The sequence below is a fragment of the Anthonomus grandis genome, chromosome 10 (genome assembly GCF_022605725.1).
Source record: "Anthonomus grandis grandis chromosome 10, icAntGran1.3, whole genome shotgun sequence".
NCBI lineage: Eukaryota > Metazoa > Arthropoda > Insecta > Coleoptera > Curculionidae > Anthonomus > Anthonomus grandis.
Genome location: NC_065555.1, coordinates 6,785,694 through 6,808,345, shown reverse-complemented (window position 1 = coordinate 6,808,345; position 22,652 = coordinate 6,785,694). Strand labels below are relative to the sequence as shown.

General features: G+C 30.6%; 1 protein-coding gene across 9 annotated transcripts in view; it reads right to left on the bottom strand.

Annotated features, from left to right (window-relative positions):
• Positions 1–22,652, bottom strand: part of LOC126741325 (protein unc-13 homolog B) — a 353,601-nt gene that overhangs the window by 28,104 nt on the left and 302,845 nt on the right. For all 9 annotated transcript variants that reach the window (XM_050447729.1, XM_050447724.1, XM_050447728.1 and 6 more), the window contains 5 exons: positions 18,182–18,501; positions 11,442–11,592; positions 11,130–11,356; positions 5,795–6,020; positions 3,276–3,557 (listed from right to left, as the gene is read on the bottom strand). In XM_050447729.1, coding sequence (XP_050303686.1) covers positions 3,276–3,557; positions 5,795–6,020; positions 11,130–11,356; positions 11,442–11,592; positions 18,182–18,501 — 1,206 coding nt within the window. The remainder of the gene's footprint in view (positions 1–3,275; positions 3,558–5,794; positions 6,021–11,129; positions 11,357–11,441; positions 11,593–18,181; positions 18,502–22,652) is intronic.

Genomic DNA, 22,652 nt, shown 5'->3' with positions numbered 1-22,652 from the left:
TTTCAGATCACAATTGAATTCTGGAAATTACAATAATTTTCCGAATTATAATAAAATGGCTGAAAAATTCAACAGACTGCGATTAATTTCAGTTATATAGAAAAGCTAGATATTTTTATTCAATCTTTTCAAAACAGATTTTCGGAGTTTAAAAAAGTGAAAATGCGCCGAAGTCAATGCAGTTAAAAATTATCGACATTCGACAACGACCAAGATTTATGCAACAAATTCAACGAAGGAGACTTGCTGAACTTTTACCGCTGCATTGGTAAAAATATGTACAAATAGTTGCGCATAAACGCTCTGAAATGTGCCAGCTTATTTGGTTCTACCTATACAGGGTTACTGGTAATTCGATACATTCCTTTGGAGATGTGATAGGGGAGGGGGTAAGAAGTAAATTGAACCCTAATATGTATTATGCAAAAGTTGATAGTTTTCGACATATTTAATTTTTTCTGTTTTTCTTCAAAATGTAGACCTTAGTGGTTTCAAAGGCAGTTTCCAGAAAATCCGCTGTATATTTTTTTAACTTTTTAGGCAAAATACATGCTCAACACAATAGTGTTACGTTTGTAATGGCAAAAGTCCCGCAAATAGTTGTAACCATAGGTAAATTCTCGATGCAAAGTAATTTTTTTTTCTTAAATAAAATACTACACTTTCTAGTGGATATTTTTTGAAAAAAAAATATGCTACATTCTTCAAAATTTACGTAAAACTTTCTTATTATCTAAGCTAACTCATAGGCTATAAATGCTACCAAAAATTTTAACAGAATTTTGTATTTTTATTATTAATAGTAAGAACGCACTTGAAAAATGCCAAGTGGTATTTACTTCTATGGTATTTAAGTACTATAGCAACAATTTGTTTTTTTAATTTTATTGTTAAAAATTTGATGTGTAGATAGTCTGACAGCAATAATTGTTGTGGAAAGTAGTTAAATTACGAGTTTCGAGTTTATTTTTCTCGTGTTTTCAAAGAAGGTATTCTATTGGTTTCTGCGCTATGGCCACGTTTACTAACGCTGAATATGCAGATATTATGTTTGTTTATGGGTTTTGCAATGGTAATGCCGCGGAGTCTCGCCGAGAATACCAACGTCGCTTTCCGAACCGCCGCATTCCAAATGTCCGTGTTTTCGCTTCGACCTACCGAGCTATCGCTGAAACTGGATCCCTAAAACCAAGAAGAGGTGACGCTGGCGCTCCTCGCGTATATCGAGCAGAAGATGAGGAGGAAATATTAAGACATTTTGAAGACGATCCAACCACATCCACTAATGCCGTAGCGCAGCAAACAGGATCATCGCAATGGAAAGTTTGGTCCACGATTCGGCAAATGGGAAGCCATCCTTACCATTATACGCCTGTCCAAGGATTGGAAGAAGGGCACCCGATAAGAAGGGTAGAATTCTGCAGATTTATTATAAATTCTGATGCAGACAATAGAACTTTTTTAACCGACATTTTGTGGACGGACGAGTCAAAGTTTAGTCATGAGGGCATTACAAATTTTCATAAACTTCATTTTTGGGCCGAAGAAAATCCCCGTTTAACAAGAGAAACCAGTTTTCAAAGAAAGTTTTCCGTAAATGTGTGGATGGGACTAATTGGCCGGGATGTAATAGAACCACATTTTTTCCTAGACCATTTGAACGGGGATATTTATGAAAATTTTTTACGACATGACCTACAAGATCTTTTTGACGATATTCCTCTCGCCGTTAGAGGACGAATGATATTTCAACATGACGGCTGTCCAGCTCATTTTCGGCGGTCAGTTCGGCAGTTCCTGGATGAACGTTTCCCGAATCGTTGGATTGGTAGGTCAGGTCCAATAGCTTGGCCAGCACGAAGCCCTGACTTAACCCCGCTTGATTATAGCATATGGGGTCAAATGAAAGCACTGGTTAATGCAACCCTAATAATTACCCGGGAAGATCTTATCCAAAGAATAACCAATGCTGCCCAGCAGATCAGAAATACCATAACAACTAGAACAACAAAGACTGAAATGAGGAGGAGCTGCCGAGCCTGTATTCGCAATAGAGGCTCTCATTTTGAACAAGATTTGTAAAGGTAAATACTGATAAATGCGTTACTTTACAATTTATAATAAAAATACAAAACCATGTCACCTAACTTTTAAGCATTTGTATCCTGTGAGCCTTATTGTAATAAGATCCTTAGGTAATAAGGAAGTTTTAAGGAAATTTTGAAGAATGTAGTATAATTTTTTTTCAAAAAATATCCACTAGAAATTGTAGTATTTTATTTAAGAAAAAAAAATTACACTTTGCATCGAGAATTTACCTATGGTTACAACTATTTGCGGGACTTCTGCCATTACAAACGTAACACTATTGTGTTGAGCATGTATTTTACCTAAAAAGTTAAAAAAATATACAGCGCATTTTCTGGAAACTGCCTTTTAAACCACTAAGGTCTAAATTTTGAAGAAAAACAGAAAAAATTAAATATGTCAAAAACTATCAACTTTTGCATAATACATATTAGGGTTCAATTTACTTCTTACCCCCTCCCCTATCACATCTCCAAAGGAATGTATCGAATTACCAGTAACCCTGTATATGTGAACAAACTTTTTCAATACTAAATAATAATAAAACAAAAAATCGAAACCGCCTTGGAAATGAAAGTTTGGAAGCAGTTTTACGTATTGCTACAAGTAAATTTGAGCCAAATGTAAAAGAGATTGTAAGCACTATGCAGTGCCACGCTTTAAATTAAGAAATTCTTTTTCAATTTTAATAAACTATTATAAATTCTTTATTGTCTTTATTTACATGTACTTCTGGCGGTCGGCCCGCCATTAGTTCATCATTTGCTCGAATGGCCCCTAGTCTCAACAAGCCTGTGCAACCATGGTTTAAGGGACGTCTGTTCGTCGTATTTCAAACTTCAATATTTTCGTTTGCACTGTACAACGAAGAGGCGTAAGTCGACTTTCGCCAGTTCGTCAAATCTTCAAATTTATTATTAGGAGTTACGCCCAGACCTATTTTGTTTACGTGCAAACCAAGAGATATGCCAGTATATCATAACAAAATATATAAAACAAAATAGTATGTTTGGCAGGCTTATCTTAAAATTCGTATTTTTTGAGATACGCCCCTTCGACTTAATAGGGACGAATCATGGTGATATCGTTCGTCTTAAATGTTCATAATATACATATACGTATATTATGTTTATAAATTTTACATACATATATTTTTGGTAATAAATGATGTCCCTTCTTAAACTCACCCCGTCCTTTTTATCCCTTGTAAAGGCCCCATTCAAATACTCCAAGGACACGTCGTCGTTCTCGTTCAGCCATTGCATAACGAACGGTTCGAACCAGGCGGGGTACTCTGGTACCGCGCCCTTATAAGGAGGCACGTCCTTCACGTAACTCGTGTACAACCACTTCACTTTAAAATGTAAATTCATATAAGCGGACGATTTGCATAAGCGGTGCGCCTCGTGCTCCTCCAAAGCGTATTTCATGTCGACGGCAAAGAGAGACCACATAGTAGCGGCAGAAAGCTAAGAGAGGAAGAAAAACATAAGGGCAATTTAAATATGCATCACTAGTTGAGGCGTTCCATATCAAAACTCGCCATATCCTTGACAAATAGATGCTTTTATATCGACATTCAAATCAAAACTCGCCTTATCCAGCTACATCGTCACTTTAAATTGCGCCTTATCCAATTACCCAATGCTTGATTTGATGTTGCATTTTTTAGTATTGGCCGTAACTGGTAATGGAAACAATGACTTTTTTTCGTAATAAATAAAGTTTTTTTTCGAAATATTGGTTTCAAATTTTAATTGTTTTATACTAGGTGCGAAAATGGATGTTGGTGTTGTGCTTGTAGAAGCGAAAAAAGCTAGAAAAAATCCCAGCGAGCCCAAGAACTGGAAAAGGGAACTTAAAAAAAAGGAAAGGTATGTGATAGTTTCTTAAGATGAATCCCAGCAGTGAACATATAAGTATTTTATTTTTAGATATTCTGCTAAAAGACTTCTTAAATTTCCAGTATGTGGACATAACATATCGGTGCCAAAAATTAACTATGAAAGATATTTGTGCGTTTCATACAATTTTTTATTCTAATGAAACAAAAAATATTACAAGATGTATTTTTACTTAAATTTATGTCAGTTAACAAGCCTAAACGAGGGGCAAGTATTAAGGAAAATAGTAGCAGAAGAGGTGTATCTACACAATACTTTGTCAAAATGTATGATACACAGAATTTTCAGTTACAAGTTTGTAAGAAATCTTTTATGGGTATCTTAGATGTATCAAAAGATAAGACTAAAAAAAATTGCTCGAGAGCATGCTTTAACTGGACAAATGCCAAAAGAGAAAAAAGGAGGGGACAGAAAAACAGGTAAATATGAGGGTTCGCAGGAGCAACGTCAAAGAATTTATCCACACATTAAAGGGAGTTGAAAGTCATTGTTGCTGAAGCAAGAACATTCAAAGACCATATTTACCGAGCGAATTAAATATTGCCAAAAGGTTTAAAATATATAACGAATCTGTAGATGAGCCGCTAAAAGTAAAGAAATCTTTTTTTTAGAGAAATTTTTCTTCGTTGTTTTAACAGAGGTTTTGGTACTCCGGCAACTGATGTATGTTCAAAATGTATCGAACTCTCTGAAAAAATAAAAATTGAAAAAAAACAAAGTTAAACTGATGGTTGAAAAGCGAGTTGAGATCCAATACATTTTTTACCAAACTCAAAGAAGAGAAACCCGAACTTCTTATTTTATCTTTTGACTGTCCCAAACCCAAAAATACCTGATCTGTCGGCATACTACAGTCGCCAATTATATACAGCAGGTTATTCTACAATAAAGTTTTGTGCCGATGGTTGTGGAGGCCAAAACAGGAACACCACAATGATGTGTTGTCACTTTCTAAAAAATATTGCACCTAAAATCGTACAGCAAGTCTAGTTAGTTTTTCCTATTCCGGGGCATTCTTTTTTGCCTTCTTATCGACTTTTTGGGAGAATCACAGTATTGGATTTCAAGTCGGAGGCAGCAAAATATTTTAAAAATGTTGGCACTTTAAGTTTGCGGAGGCAAAAAGGTTTATAATAACCAAAAATTCCGTGAAGAATGTTTTAGTAAAAGGCGAAATATTTTATAATTCAGATATTGGAGCTTCAAAATAAATTTTAAAGAGAGGGGAAAACTTTTCTAATTTTTGCCCCACAGTTATACAAAAAGGAGTAGCTGCAAAACCTGAAAAATTACTTGATATAGAGAAGCGTTTAACAAAACATTTGCGTGAAGAATGGGTTAATAGGGAGGACCTATACTTTTACAAAAATCACCAAAAAATAGTTACAAAAAGTAGCACCAAATGGTATAGCTGAAGAACCCGATGACTTATGTGAAGAAAACTACAGTAAAAGTCAGGAACCTAGAGTTTAAATTTATTAAACTTTGCTTATTAAAACATAATAAACATTTAAACAAAATGTTTTTTTACCCCTTCTTTGAGCATAGCTTTCTAAGTAAAACACATTTTGTGTGTTGCAAAACTCGCCTTTTCCAAACTAAAAATAACTGGGCAAAATATGTTTAAAAGTATCACAACTTAAAAGTTACCTAATGTCTTATAAATGTGTATAAAAAAAGTAAGGATTTGGCCAGTGGTAAGATCTTTAATGGTTTTTCTTAATTTTCTAAAAACTGACTTAAAAGGATAAGACGAGTTTTGATGTGGAACGCCTTAATTGAGATAAAGAGAGAGTTTTTACTTGTCCGATGTTGAGCTCTTGCGGGAACTGATTGAGTACCGGGCCGTAGCTGTTTTTGTCCTCCTCGATGACGGAAACGATGAGGGCGATCAGTTTATGCCAGAAATCGACGCTGTCCAGACGTGGGCCGTGGTCGTCCGGGTCGCGTTTCGGTTCGCTCGGGTCCGTTTGGAATTCCCTGCTGTACAGTTCGTACGTGTTTTCGAACAGGAATTGATAGGTCGACCTGGAAAGCAAAAGAAATGTAGTCTAGGGCAAGCCCAAGGTTTAAGAAATTCCAGAGGAGGACCAGAATTATATTAAAAAAATGCATTTTGTTTTAAAGCTTTTAATCAAAATTTTATAAAAACATTACAGCGTATAGAAAAATTAAAAATATTTAAATTTTTCTATTCGAGTTATGTTGGTGTATTTTCTTACTTCTTATAATAGATTGTGTGATATATTTAATGTAAAGTACCTTTGCTCTCTTTAAGGCACAAGTAAGTCGATTAAAATTTCTATTATTTTGGAACATATTAAGCAATTATTCAAGAATTAAATATTATTTTTAAGCTGCATGTAAAAAATTTGCAATTCCTCATTAATATTTTCAAAACACAACCAGATTTAGTTATAAATCCGGAAACATCCGGTAAATTTTATTACACTCTATTTTTCATTAATTAACACGATTCGACATTCTAATACAAATTTTTGTCCGATTTTGAAACTATAAACTGCTCAAAATCACTACATTAATTATACTTAAATCTATGGTAAAAATGATGTTAAATAAAAAAACGCTTATTTATTAACGCGACACGTTCTTTAGAATTTTTACTAAAAAAATAGAAAAGACTTTCTAAGCAATTTATGTATTTTTTTTAATTTGTTACAGGGTGTTTCACTAAATTTATTAAAAGTCTAATCAATAAATATTAAATGTTTCATTTTAAAAAAAGTGAATTTCTTAACTGAATGATAGACGGATAAAAGAAATATAATTTTTTTTACGGATAATAGAAATTATATACAGGGTATTTTACAAAAATATACCAAAAGGGCTTGCAGGGTACTTACAGTATTTTTTTTTTCTAAATTTATCCTATTAGATATGGCTGATACTATTTTCATTACTTGACGTGCAATGATCAATATTATGAAAAATTCGAGGTACCAAGATTTAAAAGATCAATTTAATTTTTTACATACAAAAGGAGATCGAGAAAAGAACAGGCCTTTTAAGCAATCGGAAAAATTGTCAAAAATTGAGCCATTTTAAGTATAAGTATAAATTTCTATGGAAAAAACCTCCCATATGTTGCAGAGTTTTTGGAAAATAACAAAGTCTGACTCGATTCTTATTAAATTTTTATTTGAGCTTTTAAACCTAGTGGTCCATTCACACTGTCATGTGATGACAGTTCTGAAATGACAAAAAACATGCATATAAAGAATCTTTGCAAACTACCTCTTTATCAGTAGAAGATGATGTTGCTCTTATAGTAAAAGCTGGCTTATCGCGTCATTAGTATGAATTAGTAAGATCGAAAGCTCTAAATATTTTTCCATCGTATAAAAACATACAGGCCGCAAAAAAGGAGTTTTACCCAGAACCTGACACTTACAATCATAGAAACGTCTGCATAAGTCAAAATGGGGCTTTGTGTCCATAGTTCATACAAACAGGCATTCTGTGGCCTAACAGCTGATGATTCATCAGTATTCATAACCAGTTTTGTACCGTTTGGTGACTAGATCAAAAAAAGTGTGGCAGAATAGATGGCCAGGGTGTACAAGATACTGTCCTTTGACAATTGAATTTATAAAGGAATCCACAGCTGTTTCGGTAAAAGAAAAGGCAAATGTGTTACATATGTAAAGTTACATGCAAAGATTTTAATATTATTGATCAACTTGAGGCCAATAAATTTCAAAAATCTGGCATTAGGAATCTCGGTTTTACACGGGTTAAGGTTCTTCGAATGTCTTCTTCATTTGTAATATAAACTGTGTATTAAGAAATGGCAAGCAAGAGATACTGATAAAGAAATTGTTGCAGACATAAAAAAAATAAATTCAAGCTCAAGTTAAAGAACGGCTCGGCTTGATCGTGGACAAGCCAAAACCAAGATTTGATAATATAATTAATAGTAACACGGCTCTTCGAATTCAACTATTAGAACTGGTAACACTGCATTATTGAAAATATTTTTAAAAGCAATTTCTTGATTTTTTCTTACTATATATCAAAAATAACAAAAAAGGTAAGTTGGTGTTTCACATACAGAGGACGCACTCTGAATGCGCTATATAAAACGCGCTGTATAATAGACAAATGGTTAGAAAAACCAATGTTTCGGTAGAATTTACTTTTAAATTTTAAGTTTTCCATTTTAGATGCGATGCGTTGTTACTGTTTTTCGCAATAGGCTGACAGACTCAAAAAATTAAAAAATCCCAAACTTTGGACGTCGATATCTCGGTTTCTATGGGCACTATCGGGAAAATACCAACGGATTTGTCTTAGTTTCGTCCTTCCGAATCCAACAAGACCATCCTCAAACTTGTAGCTCTCATATTAGCGGAGATGTCGCATTTTTAGAGCTAATTTTTGGGCTCAAAAACAAGTTCGTAAAAGGACTTTTTTCGAATTTTCCTGTTAATTTAATTAACCTCTTATCGCATCGCCATTGAAATATAATCGGAGAGTCCCAGATCAGTAGCTCGGCCAATCATAAATCAAATAAGCCTTAGGTTATTGGTCTAAAGCCGGGGAATCCCAGCCGACCCAATCTGATGTTTTACTTGTTTGAGTAATTAAATATTTTAGTTTTTACACAGTTTAGAAGTTAGTTGATAAGATAGTTATTGAAAATTTGACCTAAATATGATGTGAAGTGTGGCAAATATTTTTGTACTTAGGTATTTGGTTGGTGCTAAATAGTTCTCGAGAGCGCCTTTAATTTCTAATATCACAGCAACCAAGGTAATAATCTTAGAACATTGAATGTCTTATGTATTCAATATTCTAAGGTAATCATATTTGTTTTGGCGAAAACCTTTTTTTGTTATCTATTTGAAAATTCAGTCCTGTTTTTACACATTGCATTATTAAAAGTGCCATTTAAAAGTACATATCTTGGAGCTGTTTTGATAGAGAAAGTATCCATGCATCATGTAAATTATGTTAAAAAATAAAGACTTCTGAAAATGCATCAAATTTAAAATCTCATCTAAAGAGTATGTGCAAATCAATTTATGATCGAATTAAAGGCAAACCATTAGCCCTCAAGAATAATTTAATAACTATTAATCAATACTCTGATGCTGAAAGTGAGAATAGCAACACTAGTGATTCTCAACAAAACAGTAGAAAATGGTGTTTTTTATTTGAAAATCTGCTGTGCTGATCCCAAGACTTTACACCAGTCTTACGAAGTTCAACTGATTCGATATAACACCCACTCGAGCACTAGTTATTTTTATTGATTTTAATTTATTTTATTTACCTTGATAACGGTAGTAGATTTAACTAACTCAGGTCTATTCAATAAATAGGTTTTTTGTTCTTTCCAATTTCAATAGGAAAAATAAAGTTGAGTAGAATATTAAAAAGAAGAAACGATGTCAGGGGTCCATAGATAAAATCTTAGGTCCTGGGTATATAAAAAAATCTATTAAAACTCCAGTAAATTATTTATGTTATATTATTTAAGAAAGATTTACTGGACTTTGGATTAAATATAACGAAAAGTGTGGTTATAGATTTAAGTTCACATTTCTTCTAAATAGGTACGTAAAAAAGCCTATTTTCTTCTTCTTTTCAATAATTGTGACGTAATATCTAATACAATAAATAAATAATTATGAATTCGTTACAACAATATAGATTTTTATATTTATAGGGTTACACGGAAATGAACTGTCAAAATACGTAATCAAGAGAATAATAATAAAATTCAAATTCAAAATAAATTTATTTATCAATAAAATTACAAAATTATCAATTTACAATAAATAAACCATTATGATAAATAGGACCATGCCTCGATTATGAAACCGTTATACCTGAGTATCAAGGCCCTTTTTAAAAAAAAAAATAAATAAAAACAAATAATAATAATGATTATTAACCTGGCCAATACAAGAGGCGAGCGGATACCAAAGGCCTATAAAAAAATGTAGACAGCTATTTTTATGGTTTTTAACACCTTAATTATATTTATTTGAAATTAAATTAAGCATTCCATTGCTGTTTTTCAAGAAGATAATTTTGAATATATTTTTTAAATACCCCTATTGAAAATTGTTTAACATGCTCAGGCAATTTATTCCAAAGTTGAGAGGCTACAAAAACAAAAGATTTTTGAAAAGTTGTGTTTCTATGCTGTGAGACTCTTTTATAAATTTAGTGTTATACATATGAAGATGATTTTTAAAATTATTTACTAAATATAGAGGCTCTCCAGTTTTTAAAATGTTATAAATAAAGGTGTACATATGGCATTTTCTACGATTTTTCATATTCAAAATAAAATTGTTATTTAAATAGGGAGTAATATGATTCCTAAATGGTATTTTGAATGCGAAACGTATACAGCAGTTTTGGAGTTTTTGTATAGAGTAAGCAGTTGTTTCAGTCAAGGAATCAGAATACAAAACGTCACAGTAATCAAGCAAAGAGAGAATTAGTGAATTACATAAATAATATTTAAAATGATGTAAAATTTCCATCGATCATCGACCATCGATGTTTTGTGGGTGTCGATGTTGACATCGATATTCAATATCTATGTTTTCGATGTTTTCTGTCAATGTCGTATTCGTAGCTCATATTCCGTTATAACCCGGCATTTTGATGAGAGCATGCCACTAGGTAGAGTTGGTTAAAGAAAGTGTCACTCACCTGGAATGACGTCCTAAGCGACAAAGTAACGATCTTTCTATTTATCTGCTAGCTTTAATTTGTTTAATCGTAACAAGTGTGTTATATTAATTTAAATATAAAATAAACATGTTGTTTGACACACATTAAACATCCTGACGTATTTAGATTTTAAGTAATTTTCAATTTTCATGTTTTTTAATGTAATATCCTACATCTATGTAATAGATGTAGGCCAAGATGAAGCATGATTAATAAAAGACGATTTATTATTATTCTTATTATTATTAACATAAATTAGACGTTTCTAAACTCTCATTGCAGAAATTTTTGGGCATAACTGAAGAACTAGTGGAAATATTTCAATAATTCTTTGACCCGACTAAAAAGGGATTCCTGAGGACTATTTTAAAGCCGCTTCTATGTTAAACATTTCACTCAAAAGTCACTCTTACAACGACTCACCTTAAACAAGCCTTCACGCAATCCTTCACCACGGTACTGGCCCTGGGCGGACTGGAAAGTTCCTGCACCTTCATGCGGAAGAACGTGATGCTGGTCAACAAATCCACTGTCGACTTCAAGTCCAACAGTTTGTCCGGACTGGAGGCGGGAAAATTGTTCCGGTACATCGACAGGTCGATCCGTAACGAGTTGTGCAACTGGTCCAGCAGTTTGACAAACTTCTCTTTCTATATACCGTAAAAGGGCGAGTCATTTTAATTAATTGGGTTTTTGGCTACTACATGTTTAAACGTGAGGAATTGGTATGCTTACGCCGAAATTGGAGGCGGCGAAACGGTCGCTGGCCGAGACGGCGGTGGAGGCGGTCGTGTGGGCGTAGTACGCGTTGATGTTCGCCAACAAGGTGCTCATTACCGCCGGTACTCCTGGACATAGGTACTTCGTCGACAGGCAGTGAAAATGACTGGAGATTTAAGTTAATAATTACCCGATTATCACCATTTTTTTTAAATAACATTCATTTTTGTGTTCGGTGTTCATGCAGGTGGATAAGAATAATAATAATAATAATATTGATAATGATATTTAATAAATTGAAATTGAATATTCACATCTACAAAATACATAAACCGTAATACCTTTTAAATTTCTTAGTACCCTTTTTTCATCACGCAATTTTTACAGGAGAAATATATAATTATTTACTGCAGCAGAGTAAGTCTAGATAAAGATTTTACACTTAATACACTTCATACCATTAATTTTACACTTAACTTATAATAATATTAAGCGAAACGTGGTTGAACAAAGACTTTAAGAGGTAGGTCTATGAAATTATAATGTATATATATACAGGGTGGTGCAGTTTAAACGTCATTAATTTTAATAAGTGATAGAGAATTTAAAAGGAAATAAACTTTCATTATAAAATTTTTCTCGGAAATGTTTAATAACAAAGATAATACAGGGTGTTAAAATTAAGAATAATTATTTCTTTATTTATCATAACTTGTAAACTACCAGCTCAATTTTAATTAAATTTTGCATGCAGGTTATTGTAGTGAATTGTCAATAACTGATGAAGTCAATTTTTAAAAAAATTGCCAGTGGCGTAACATACGGAGGCAGTTGGTCCTTTTTTGCCTCAAATCTGCTAGGTGAAGTTACCTTAAGTCATTATTTTATTTCACAGGTTTAATTTAAGATTCAAGTCTATTTTTAAATGTTTTTTTTCAAAGTTTTTGCAGCATTTTAACTGGCGTTTCTGTACAATTAAACTAAAGTATTTTAAAAACTGTTATTGACAATTCACTACAACACTGCATGCGAAATATAAATTAAAATTGAGCTGGTAGTTTAAAAGTTATGATAAATAAACAAATAATTATTCTTAACTTCTTATGAATGTTTAATCTTTATTATTAAACATTTCTGAGAAAAATTTTATGATGAAAACGTCTAAACTAAACCATCCTGTATATAAAACGAACAGGTGCAAAGAAACAGGTAAAAAACGAGGTGAAAAAATTTTCAATTTTTTATATATTAACAATACACGTGTATTGAAGTAAAAATTGATATGCTTTTTATTATTTTGGTTTGTATTTATATAGCTCCTCAATCTAATTTAGAAGTTCATGAATTACATTGTAATACCATAGATTCCATATTTAGCAGGCATTAAAATAAAATCATTAAAGTAATTATAACAGAAGATTATAATATTCTGGAATGAAGGTGGACACCAATAGAAAAATTAAAAATTAGGTTTAACGGTATAGGATAATAACATATCTCCAACTAATGTCTTAATATTAATGATATTTGTCAATTTAACTTTGTAAAGAACAGTAGACTCGTCTCGGCTATAGATTCGTTATTGCCATTATACAGCAATAATTTTAAAAGTTCAAAAGAAGTTATGAAGAATATTTTTATGACTTTAAAAACTTGGCAGGTATTGATTGGAAAAGTTGTTTCATGACTTCATAAAACATAGATAATAAAGTAATATTCATGATTATGAAACATTTGTAAGCTAAAGTAAAAAACTGAAAAAATACATGATATAATTTGCATAAAGTCTAACATAAATGATAATTCCACGTCATTTGGGACATTTATTAAGGAAAAAAATAACAGAATTGTATGTTGTCCCAAGTAGTTGAATTTGATGGTAGCGGTAATAACCAGAAGTTTTTTTCAAGTGTATATAACAAACCTAGAGGAAAATATTCTATTAATTGTTTTTCAAAATTGTGTTAATGTTATGGAAATAATTGAAGTTCTAAATTTAATGTCTTTTAAACTTAGATGTGGACCAGATGGAATTCCCTGTTATTTTCTAAAGAAATATTTTTATACTTTAGCTATGTCTTTATAAGTAATAATTTTAAAAATTCTTAGTTTGCAAATTACTTAGCTATGAAAATGTCACAATGGTATAATAAATAACAGTTTTTATTTTACTGTTTTTCAAAAAATATACAGGGTGTTGAAAAAAAAATTTTTTTGGAGAACGTCGATTTTTTCACACCCATATCTCAAAAACCAGTAGAAATTAAGTTGTGAAAATGTCTGCACATATTCATATATAAGCATATTCAAAGGAATCAATTTTTAATTTCAAAAATTTACAATATGTTCATAACTCAAAAACTAATAAATATTTAATTTTAAAAATTTTTATACGAATTCTCGGAATAATTTAACTACACACCTATTTTAGGGCTTTTCAAAAAATCAACAAAATTTAGAGAAACTTTTTTTTTTTAGAAACGTTATTTTTTTTCAAAATTTAACAAAGTGCCCATATCTCAATAACTAATAAAAATAAAATTCTAAAAATTTCTATACGTATTTCTGGGATTATTTGATTAATGATTTGATACTGGACACACATTCCAGTATTTGTAAAAAAAATGTTTAAGGTTTTGAGAAAAAAAAATTGAAAGATCGTTTTTTTTTTTAATTTGACAAAATGCTCATAACTCAAAAACCAGTAGCAGTTCAATTCTGAATTTTCATACATATTCCAGAAACCATTTGACTGCACATCTCTTTCGGCGTTTTTCAAAAATATACAGGATTTTAAGAAAAAAATAATTTTTTTTCTCAAAATTTCAGAAAATGCTTATATCGCAAATACCAGTAGAAATAATATTTTGAAAACTCTTACACATATTCTTATAATTTAACAGGATACCTTAGTTCAACTTCTTCCAAAAAATTCACAGAATTTTGAAAAAAAAAATTTATTGAAGAGGTCGATTTTATCAAAAATTTTACAAAATGCCCATATTTCGATACAAAATTTAAAGAATTTCTATACATATTCCCGGAATAATTTGACTGGACACATATTGTAAAGTTCTTCAAAAAGTATACAGAATATTAAGAAAAACAGAAAATTTTTGTTAAAGTCGATTTTTTTCCAAAATTTTCACAAAATACTTAAAACTCAAAAACCAGTAAACATACAATTCTCAAAATCTTTAAAAATATTTCCGGAATAATTTAACAAGATACCTATTTCAGCGTTTTTCAAAAAATCGACAAGGTTTCGAGAAAAAAACAATAATATTTGGCTTTTTTTTTTTAATTTACAAAATGCCTATAACTCAAAAACTAACGGCAACAAAATTCTGAAAATTTTTACAACTATTCCTGAAAAAATTTAATATACCTGTTTCAGCGTCTTTTAAAAAATATACAAAGTTTTATTTTCTTATTTGTGTTATACACAGTTTTCTAATTAAAATTTGATGTTCGAATCTTTCTAATAAAAGAATTTTACCAAATGTCCACTCAAAAACCAGTGGAAATAAAATTCCAAAATTTCAGGGTTCTTTTAAAAATTTCCTAGAATAATACTGTTTTTTTCTGCTTTTACGTATAACTAACGAAGTATTTTGTTTATAAGTAAATGTTTAAAAGTAAATGTTTATATATAAATAGCTTTTTTTATCCATTGGTTGTAAATCTAAATACAATGTGTTAAATTTTCTACATGCTCATTTTTGCTAATTAAGTTTATTATAAAATATAACGGTAATACTTTAATTAAAAATGTCACTGTCATTTATTAAACCAATGTGACATTTTCATAACTAACTAAGTAATTTACAAAATAAAAATGTTAAAAATTATCAAATTTCATGAAAATGAGTATTTATTTCTAAAACGTGACTACTTAGGTATAGGAATGTGTAATATTAAATTAAAGGCATTTTGACTATGTATTAGAAAATAAAATAATATATAGAGTGTTCCATTGAAAAAAATTGAGTTTTCACCATTTTCACTGGTGCCATTTCGCCAGTAAATGAAAAATTTTAGATTAAATAGCCGAGAAATAAACAATTGGATTATCCTTGGTTGTTAATAAAAAATACGCAAAATATTTTTTTTCTCGAAAACTGCTAGAGACAGGTATAAGGAAGTATCATTAAAAACGACTCAAAACGTACCATCGATCATCAATCACCTCGATACGCATCATCTCGGCTAAACGCCAAATAATCCTGCTTACTTTACAAAATTCAAGTGAAGAAAAACAAAACAAAAAATATTTATTAAACGGCAAGGACTTTTGTCGCATTTGTTCGCATTTGTAGTCGATTGCACGAGGAGGTAATATTTTTTTATTGACGCTATTATATAGTAAGGTTTGTTTTCTACGTATATCGCTCAGAATCGATGTTTTACGCAAAATGGTATTAATATAAACATACTATTCCTGATTGAGCCCAAAGAAAAGTTAAGGAAGAGTTAAATGACGTTCCTTATATTCTGTATACTATACAGGGTGTAAATAAATAGATGGGAAAAAATTTAGGGGCTGATTCTTGGGTAAATTTTAAGAAAAAACTTTACTGAACGTATGTCCCAAAAGGCGTAACTTTTGGGATACCGGGTGGTAAAGATTAAAGAAAAATATAAGTTTTTTTACTTTAAAACCCCTGTAGATATTTTAATAAAATTTGGTATGCATTTTCTATGCATCAAAAGACATTTTCTGAGGCTCACTAATTTTTTTTAGTTGTACCAGTGACATATCAGTGATATTTTAAATGAAAAATATGGTATGCCACTTTTTTTTTAAATTTTTGTTTCGTTTTTGTAATTCTCATTTATTTCTGAGCAAATTTGATCTCTTGACTTTCTTTTGTCCGAGGTTGCGTATTCGATTAAAAAAATAAAATCCATCTACCTAAATAAATTACGTGTTTATTATTAATGTTTAGATGTGATTCTAATTTTTGTTTTAAACCAAATGAAAAAAAAATAAATTATACAAATATAAAAAATGTTGAAAATGACCACCTGCCATTATGCAAAAGTCTATACGTCGCGGCATTTGTCGACGAATCCGATAAAAAATTCCTCACGTGAATTAATGATTCGATTTCTCAAGTCATCAATATCCAGTACCGGAATCCTGAACACCAAAGTTTTTAAATGACCCCATGTGGTAAAATCTAGTGGATTCAGATCTGTTGACTGAGGTGGCCAAAACTGAGGATCGCCTTGGCCTATCCAACGATTTGGATATGTTTCTTCTAAATACCGACGTGGTAATAAACTAAAATGGGCAGAACTCTTCCAATATCTAGGGGTACCGCCTCAAGAAGTCCTGAAAGTATGTCTTGGAGAATACGAGTGTATGTTACCCCATTCAATCTCTGTGGTAGAAAATATGGGCCAATAAGGTGGTCTCCAATGATTCAAACCCATACATTTAAATAAAATTGTTGTTGGTGAGAAGATTCAACTATGGCATAGGGATTTTCATCTGACCAAATGTGGATATTATGGTAATTAATCATTGCCTCTCTAGAAAAATTAGCTTTGTTGGTAAACAGAATCTGCCTTAAAAACTGACTGTGTTGCTTAATGACTTCTAACATCCAACGAGAAAATTCAAGATGCCTAGGAAAATTTCGTGGTAATAGAGCCTGGACTCGTTGTACGTGATATGGATATAATAACTGATCCTTTAAAATAGTCCATACCGTTATATGATTGACATGTAACTGCAGGCCAATTTTTCTATTGTCAGGTTGTTCATCAATTGAATTAAGTTCTGCTTCTTCCAATTCCGGTGTTCTAATATCGCGTTGGCGACCACAATCATAATTTCTTGGTTGAAAAGTTCTAGTTTCTCTTAGTAGTATGCTGAAGTGCCATTCGTTGATGAGGATACATGTCAACATACATTCTAGACGCTTGCAATGAATTTTCGTTAGCAAGACAATAAACAAAATACATATCGGTCATTTCTGCATTTAAATAATTTGCCATTTTGATGAAACGGATCAAAATTGCACAAGAAAGTTCCTACTTTAAAGGAGGCAAGACATCAGCAGACATTTAACAGGTTAATACATTATTTGAAAGATTAAGTAAAAAACCAAAGAAGGTTAAAAGGTTAAGTGGTGTACCAGCAGCAGTTTTTTTATTAAAAATATTTACTTTACACCCTGCACGAACGTCACTGATACAAATTAAAAAAAATAGTGAGCCTCAGAACATGCCTTTTGATGCATAGAAAATTCATACCCAATATTACTAAAATATCTACAAGCATTGTAAAAAAAACATATATTTTTCTTCCATCTTTACCACCCGGTACCTCAAAAGTTAGGACTTTTAGAACATACGTTCATATAAAGTTTTTTTCTTAAAATTTACCCAAGAATCAGCCCCTGAAGTTTTTGGCATCTATTTTTTTACACCCTGTATAATCGAATGGATTTTACGATGGGATTTTTATTTCGGGTATTCTGACAATAATTATGAGAGCAATGATTTTTTCATAAGTCTTGTATTAGAAAGATTCGAACGTCAAATTTTAACTGGAAAACTGCTGTTTTTAACTTAAATAATAAAATCGATCTAATTGGCGCACGTGTCGTTGACTTTCGATCGATAGACCATATATATGGAATAGGGAGATTTAAGTTCTTTCTTCTGGAAAATGATGTTTATAGGTCAAAAACTGCCTAAAAAACGCACTTTTAACCCTCTCATTCTTAAAAAACGAAACTCACGTCATCGCTTGATAAATAAACTCGATCCCGTATCTCATGGCGAACTCGTCGACGATCTCCTCCGGCGCCTCGTCGAAGTAAATTTTCCAGGCGTCGTCGCCTTTGGCCTGCGGCAGCGTCACGACGCCGCTGTTCTCCTCGCACAAATAATGGAAGAGGTTCTCGTGGAGACACGTGTACTGCACGTGGTACGGTGCCACCTTCTCCTCCCCCTTGATCTCCACGGATATGTGAAGTCGTATTGCACCGGACACGGCCGATTTGTCCGTTCGTTTTTCCAGGTTGTACCACACCTCCATTTCTCCGGACAGGGTTCTCACCTAGAAAAAAAGAAGTAAAATTAACTTATATTTTTAAGGTGAGTAGTAAAATTAGATTATTTAATGGGTTCTAAAGCATTGCAAACGCCTCTCAGTCTGTCCATGAAGCCGAAATAATAAATGAAGCTGACTAGATTTAGAGGTCGAACTATACATGGTGTGTTACTACGAGTGGATTGCGGCCATATCATGAGAATTGTCAGTCTTAATTTTAAGTCTTTTTGGCGTACCGACCTTAAGAATGTAGAGGAAAGTAGTAAAAGTGTAATTGTTTAAATGGCAATAACTTTTAAAAGACTTATCCGATTTTGTTCAATTCTGCTTGTTTAAAAGTGAAATGTCAGCACTTTTAAATATTATATCGAGTGGTACGTGAAAGTTTTTAGCAAAATTGCTAAGAGGCATCGTTTGAATTAAAAACTGTTTAAATTTAAACGGCCCGGCATAATTTTAATAGCAGAATCGAAAAGTAGATTAAATTTACTCTTCAAAACCACTCAGCTATCTTTTTTACTTCTCGAATTATTAACGAAATAATAATATTTTTAAAAATTCTGAAGGTATTGTAATAAAAAGATTGATAAACATCTTAATCCTAAAAAACTTAAGACTTGTTTAAACGCCACCGGACTATAACCAAAGAATAAGAACAAAAACTTTACAAATGGTCAAAGTGTCCACCACTTATAAAATACAGTTCTAAATTTGTTTCATGTTTTGTACACACTGTCTTTAATTCGCCTCAATAAGTAATTGTCTAACACAGTTAGATCGGGAGATCTAGGTGGACATGCAAGAGTATATATATGATAGATAATATGGATGAAGTTTAAATTCGTTTTTTACATTTTAGGCACATTACTAATTAAAATCTTCTAATAAGAGCAAAAAGTAAATGAAATTGTCTGAAATAATCTTATTTATTTATAATTTATTTATAATAATAATGTTTTTTTTAGTCCAGGCAGTTGTATGTGTTGGTAGATTATTTTTATTGAAATTTCGGACTCTTTAATTAAAATTCCTCAACTGACTGCAACAATTCATTAAAAATGAAATTAAAATAATAATTACAAGTAGTTAACTTTAGCAGCAATTTCTTGTTCATATCAGACACTTAATTGATTATGATGTTTAAGTAAGAACTGTAGCTAATTGAGCAAGAGATTTCCTTGGAAATGAGACATTTAAATGGTTAAAAATTATCCGTTAATTATTCCAGATATTTTAATTAAAAATACACCTTAACTGCCTGGAACATTTACTTAATTTATAGTTAATATTTAAATTAAAATTAATTTCCAATTCCGGGCAGTCGAGCTCTTAAATCTCATACCACCTCATGTACTTTAATTAAAACTATACCTCAACTGCCTGAAATAGTTCATTGCTTTATTAATTAATTAATACTTGAATTTCTAGCTACTTGTCTAAGTAGATGATAGGTCTATAAAGATGGTCAAAAACATAGTCAAGTCATATTGTTTGAAATAATTTTATTTATTTATAATTTATTTAAAACAATGTGTTTTTTTTTGAGTTGTTTCAGGCAGTTGTATATGTTGGTAAATTATTTTTCTTGAAATTTAAATTATTAAAAATTGTCCGTTAATTATTCTAGATATTTTAATTAAAATTACACCTTAACTGCCTGGAATTATTCATGAAATTTAAATAATAATCATAGGCAATTAAGTTGAGCTGACTGGCAGATATTTTTTCCATTTTAGAAACTTTCATTAAAATCTTACATCAACTGCCTGGAATATTTATTTAATTAATTTATAGTTAACGTTTAAATTAAAATTAGTTTCCAATTCCGGGCAGTTGAGCTGTAAATCTCATAACATCTCATGCACTTTAATTAAAACTATACCACAACTGCCTAAAATAATTTATTGCTTTATTAATTAATTAATACTTGAATTGCTAATTAAAATCTCCTAATCAGAGCTACTTGTCTTTTTAATCTTAAAATATGGTAAAAAACGAATATGAAATGATACCAAGAAATAAACATTTTATTTATTTATAATAAAAATGTTTATTTTAGTCCAGGCAGTTGTACTTAATGTTAAATAATTTTCCTTGAAACTGCAAACTCTTTAATTAAAATTATCCCTCAACTGCCTGGAATAATTCATAAAATTATTATTGAAATTAAAATAATAACTACAAGCAGTTGACTTGCAGCAATTTTTTTTCAAATCAGATACTTAATTGATTATAACGTTTAAGTGAGAACTGTAGGTAATTGAGCAAGAGATTTTTTTTTGAAATGAAGCATTTAAATTGTTAAAAATTATCCGTTAATTATTCTAGATATTTTAATTAAAATTACACCTTAACTGCCTGAAATTATTCATGAAAATTAAATAATAATTACAAGCAATGAAGTTGAGTTGACTGGCAGATATTTTTTTCCATTTTAGACACTTTCATTAAAATCTTACATCAACTGCCTGGAACATTTTATTAATTAATTTATAGTTAACGTTTAAATTAAAATTAGTTTTCAATTCCGGGCAGTCGAGCTATAAATCTCATAACATCTCATGCACTTTAATTAAAACTATACCGCAACTGCCTAAAATAATTCATTGCTTTATTAATTAATTAATACTTGAATTGCTAATTAAAATCTCCTAATCAGGGCTACTTGTCTTTTTTTATCTTAAAAGATGCTCAAAAAGGAATCCGAACCCATAGCAATAAATAAATCATATTGTCTGAAATAATTTCATTTATTTATAACTATAATATTTTTCTATAGTCCAGGCAGTTGTAGTTGTTGGTAAATTATTTTTCTTGAAATTTCAAACTCTTTAATTAAGATTATGCCTCAACTGCATGAAATAATTCATAAAATTATTCATGAAATTTAAATAATAATCACAGGCAATTAAGTTGAGTTGATTCGCAGATATTTTTTTCCATTTTAGAAAATTTAATTAAAATCTTAAAATTTATAGTTAACATTTAAATTAAAATTAGTTTCCAATTCCGGGCAGTCGAGCTGTAAATCTCATAACATCTCATGCACTTTAATTAGAACTATACCTCAACTGCCTAAAATAATTCATTGCTTTATTAATTAATTAATACTTAAATTGCTAATTAAAATCTCCTAATCAGAGCTATTTGTCTTTTTTAATCTTTAAAGATGGTTAAAAACGAATACGAAACTACAACAAAAAAATAAATCATATTAAGCCTGAAATAATTTTATTTATTTATAATAATTATGTCTTTTTTTTAGTCCAGGCAGTTATACTTGTTGGTAAATCATTTTTCTTGAAACTTCAAACTCTTTAATTAAAATTATGCCTCAACTGCATGAAATAATTCATGAAAATATTAATAAAATTAAAATAATAATTACAAGCAGTTGACTTGCAGTAATTTTTTGTTAATATCAGACACTTAATTGATTATGACGTTTAAGTGAGAACTGTAGGTAATTGAGCAAGAGATTTCCTTTGAAATGAGACATTTAAATTATTAAAAGTTGTCCGTTAATTATTATTCTAGATATCTTAATTAAAATTACACCTTAACTGCCTGGAATTATTCATGAAAATTAAATAATAATTACAAGCAATGAAGTTGAGTTGACTCGCAGATATTTTTTCCTTTTTAGACAATTTAATTAAAATCTTACATCAACTGCCTGGAATATTTACTTAATTAATTTATAGTTAACGTTTAAATTAAAACTGTACCTCAAATGCTTAAAATACTTCATTGCTTTATTAATTAATTAATTAATACTTGAATTGCTAATTAAAATCTCCTAATTAGGACTACTTGTCTTTTTTTATCTTAAAAGATGCTCAAAAAGGAATCCGAACCCATAGCAATAAATAAATCATATTGTCTGAAATAATTTCATTTATTTATAATTTATTTATAATAATAATGTCTTTTTTTTTAGTTCAGGCAGTTGTACTTGTTGGTAACTTATTTTTCTTGAAACTTCAAACTCTTTAATTAAAATGAGGCTTTAACTGCCTGGAATAATTCATTAAATTATTAATGAAATTAAAATAATAATTACAAGCAATGAAGTTGAGTTGACTCGCAGATATTTTTTTCCATTTTAGACACTTTAATTAAAATCTTACATCAACTGCCTGGAATATTTACTTAAT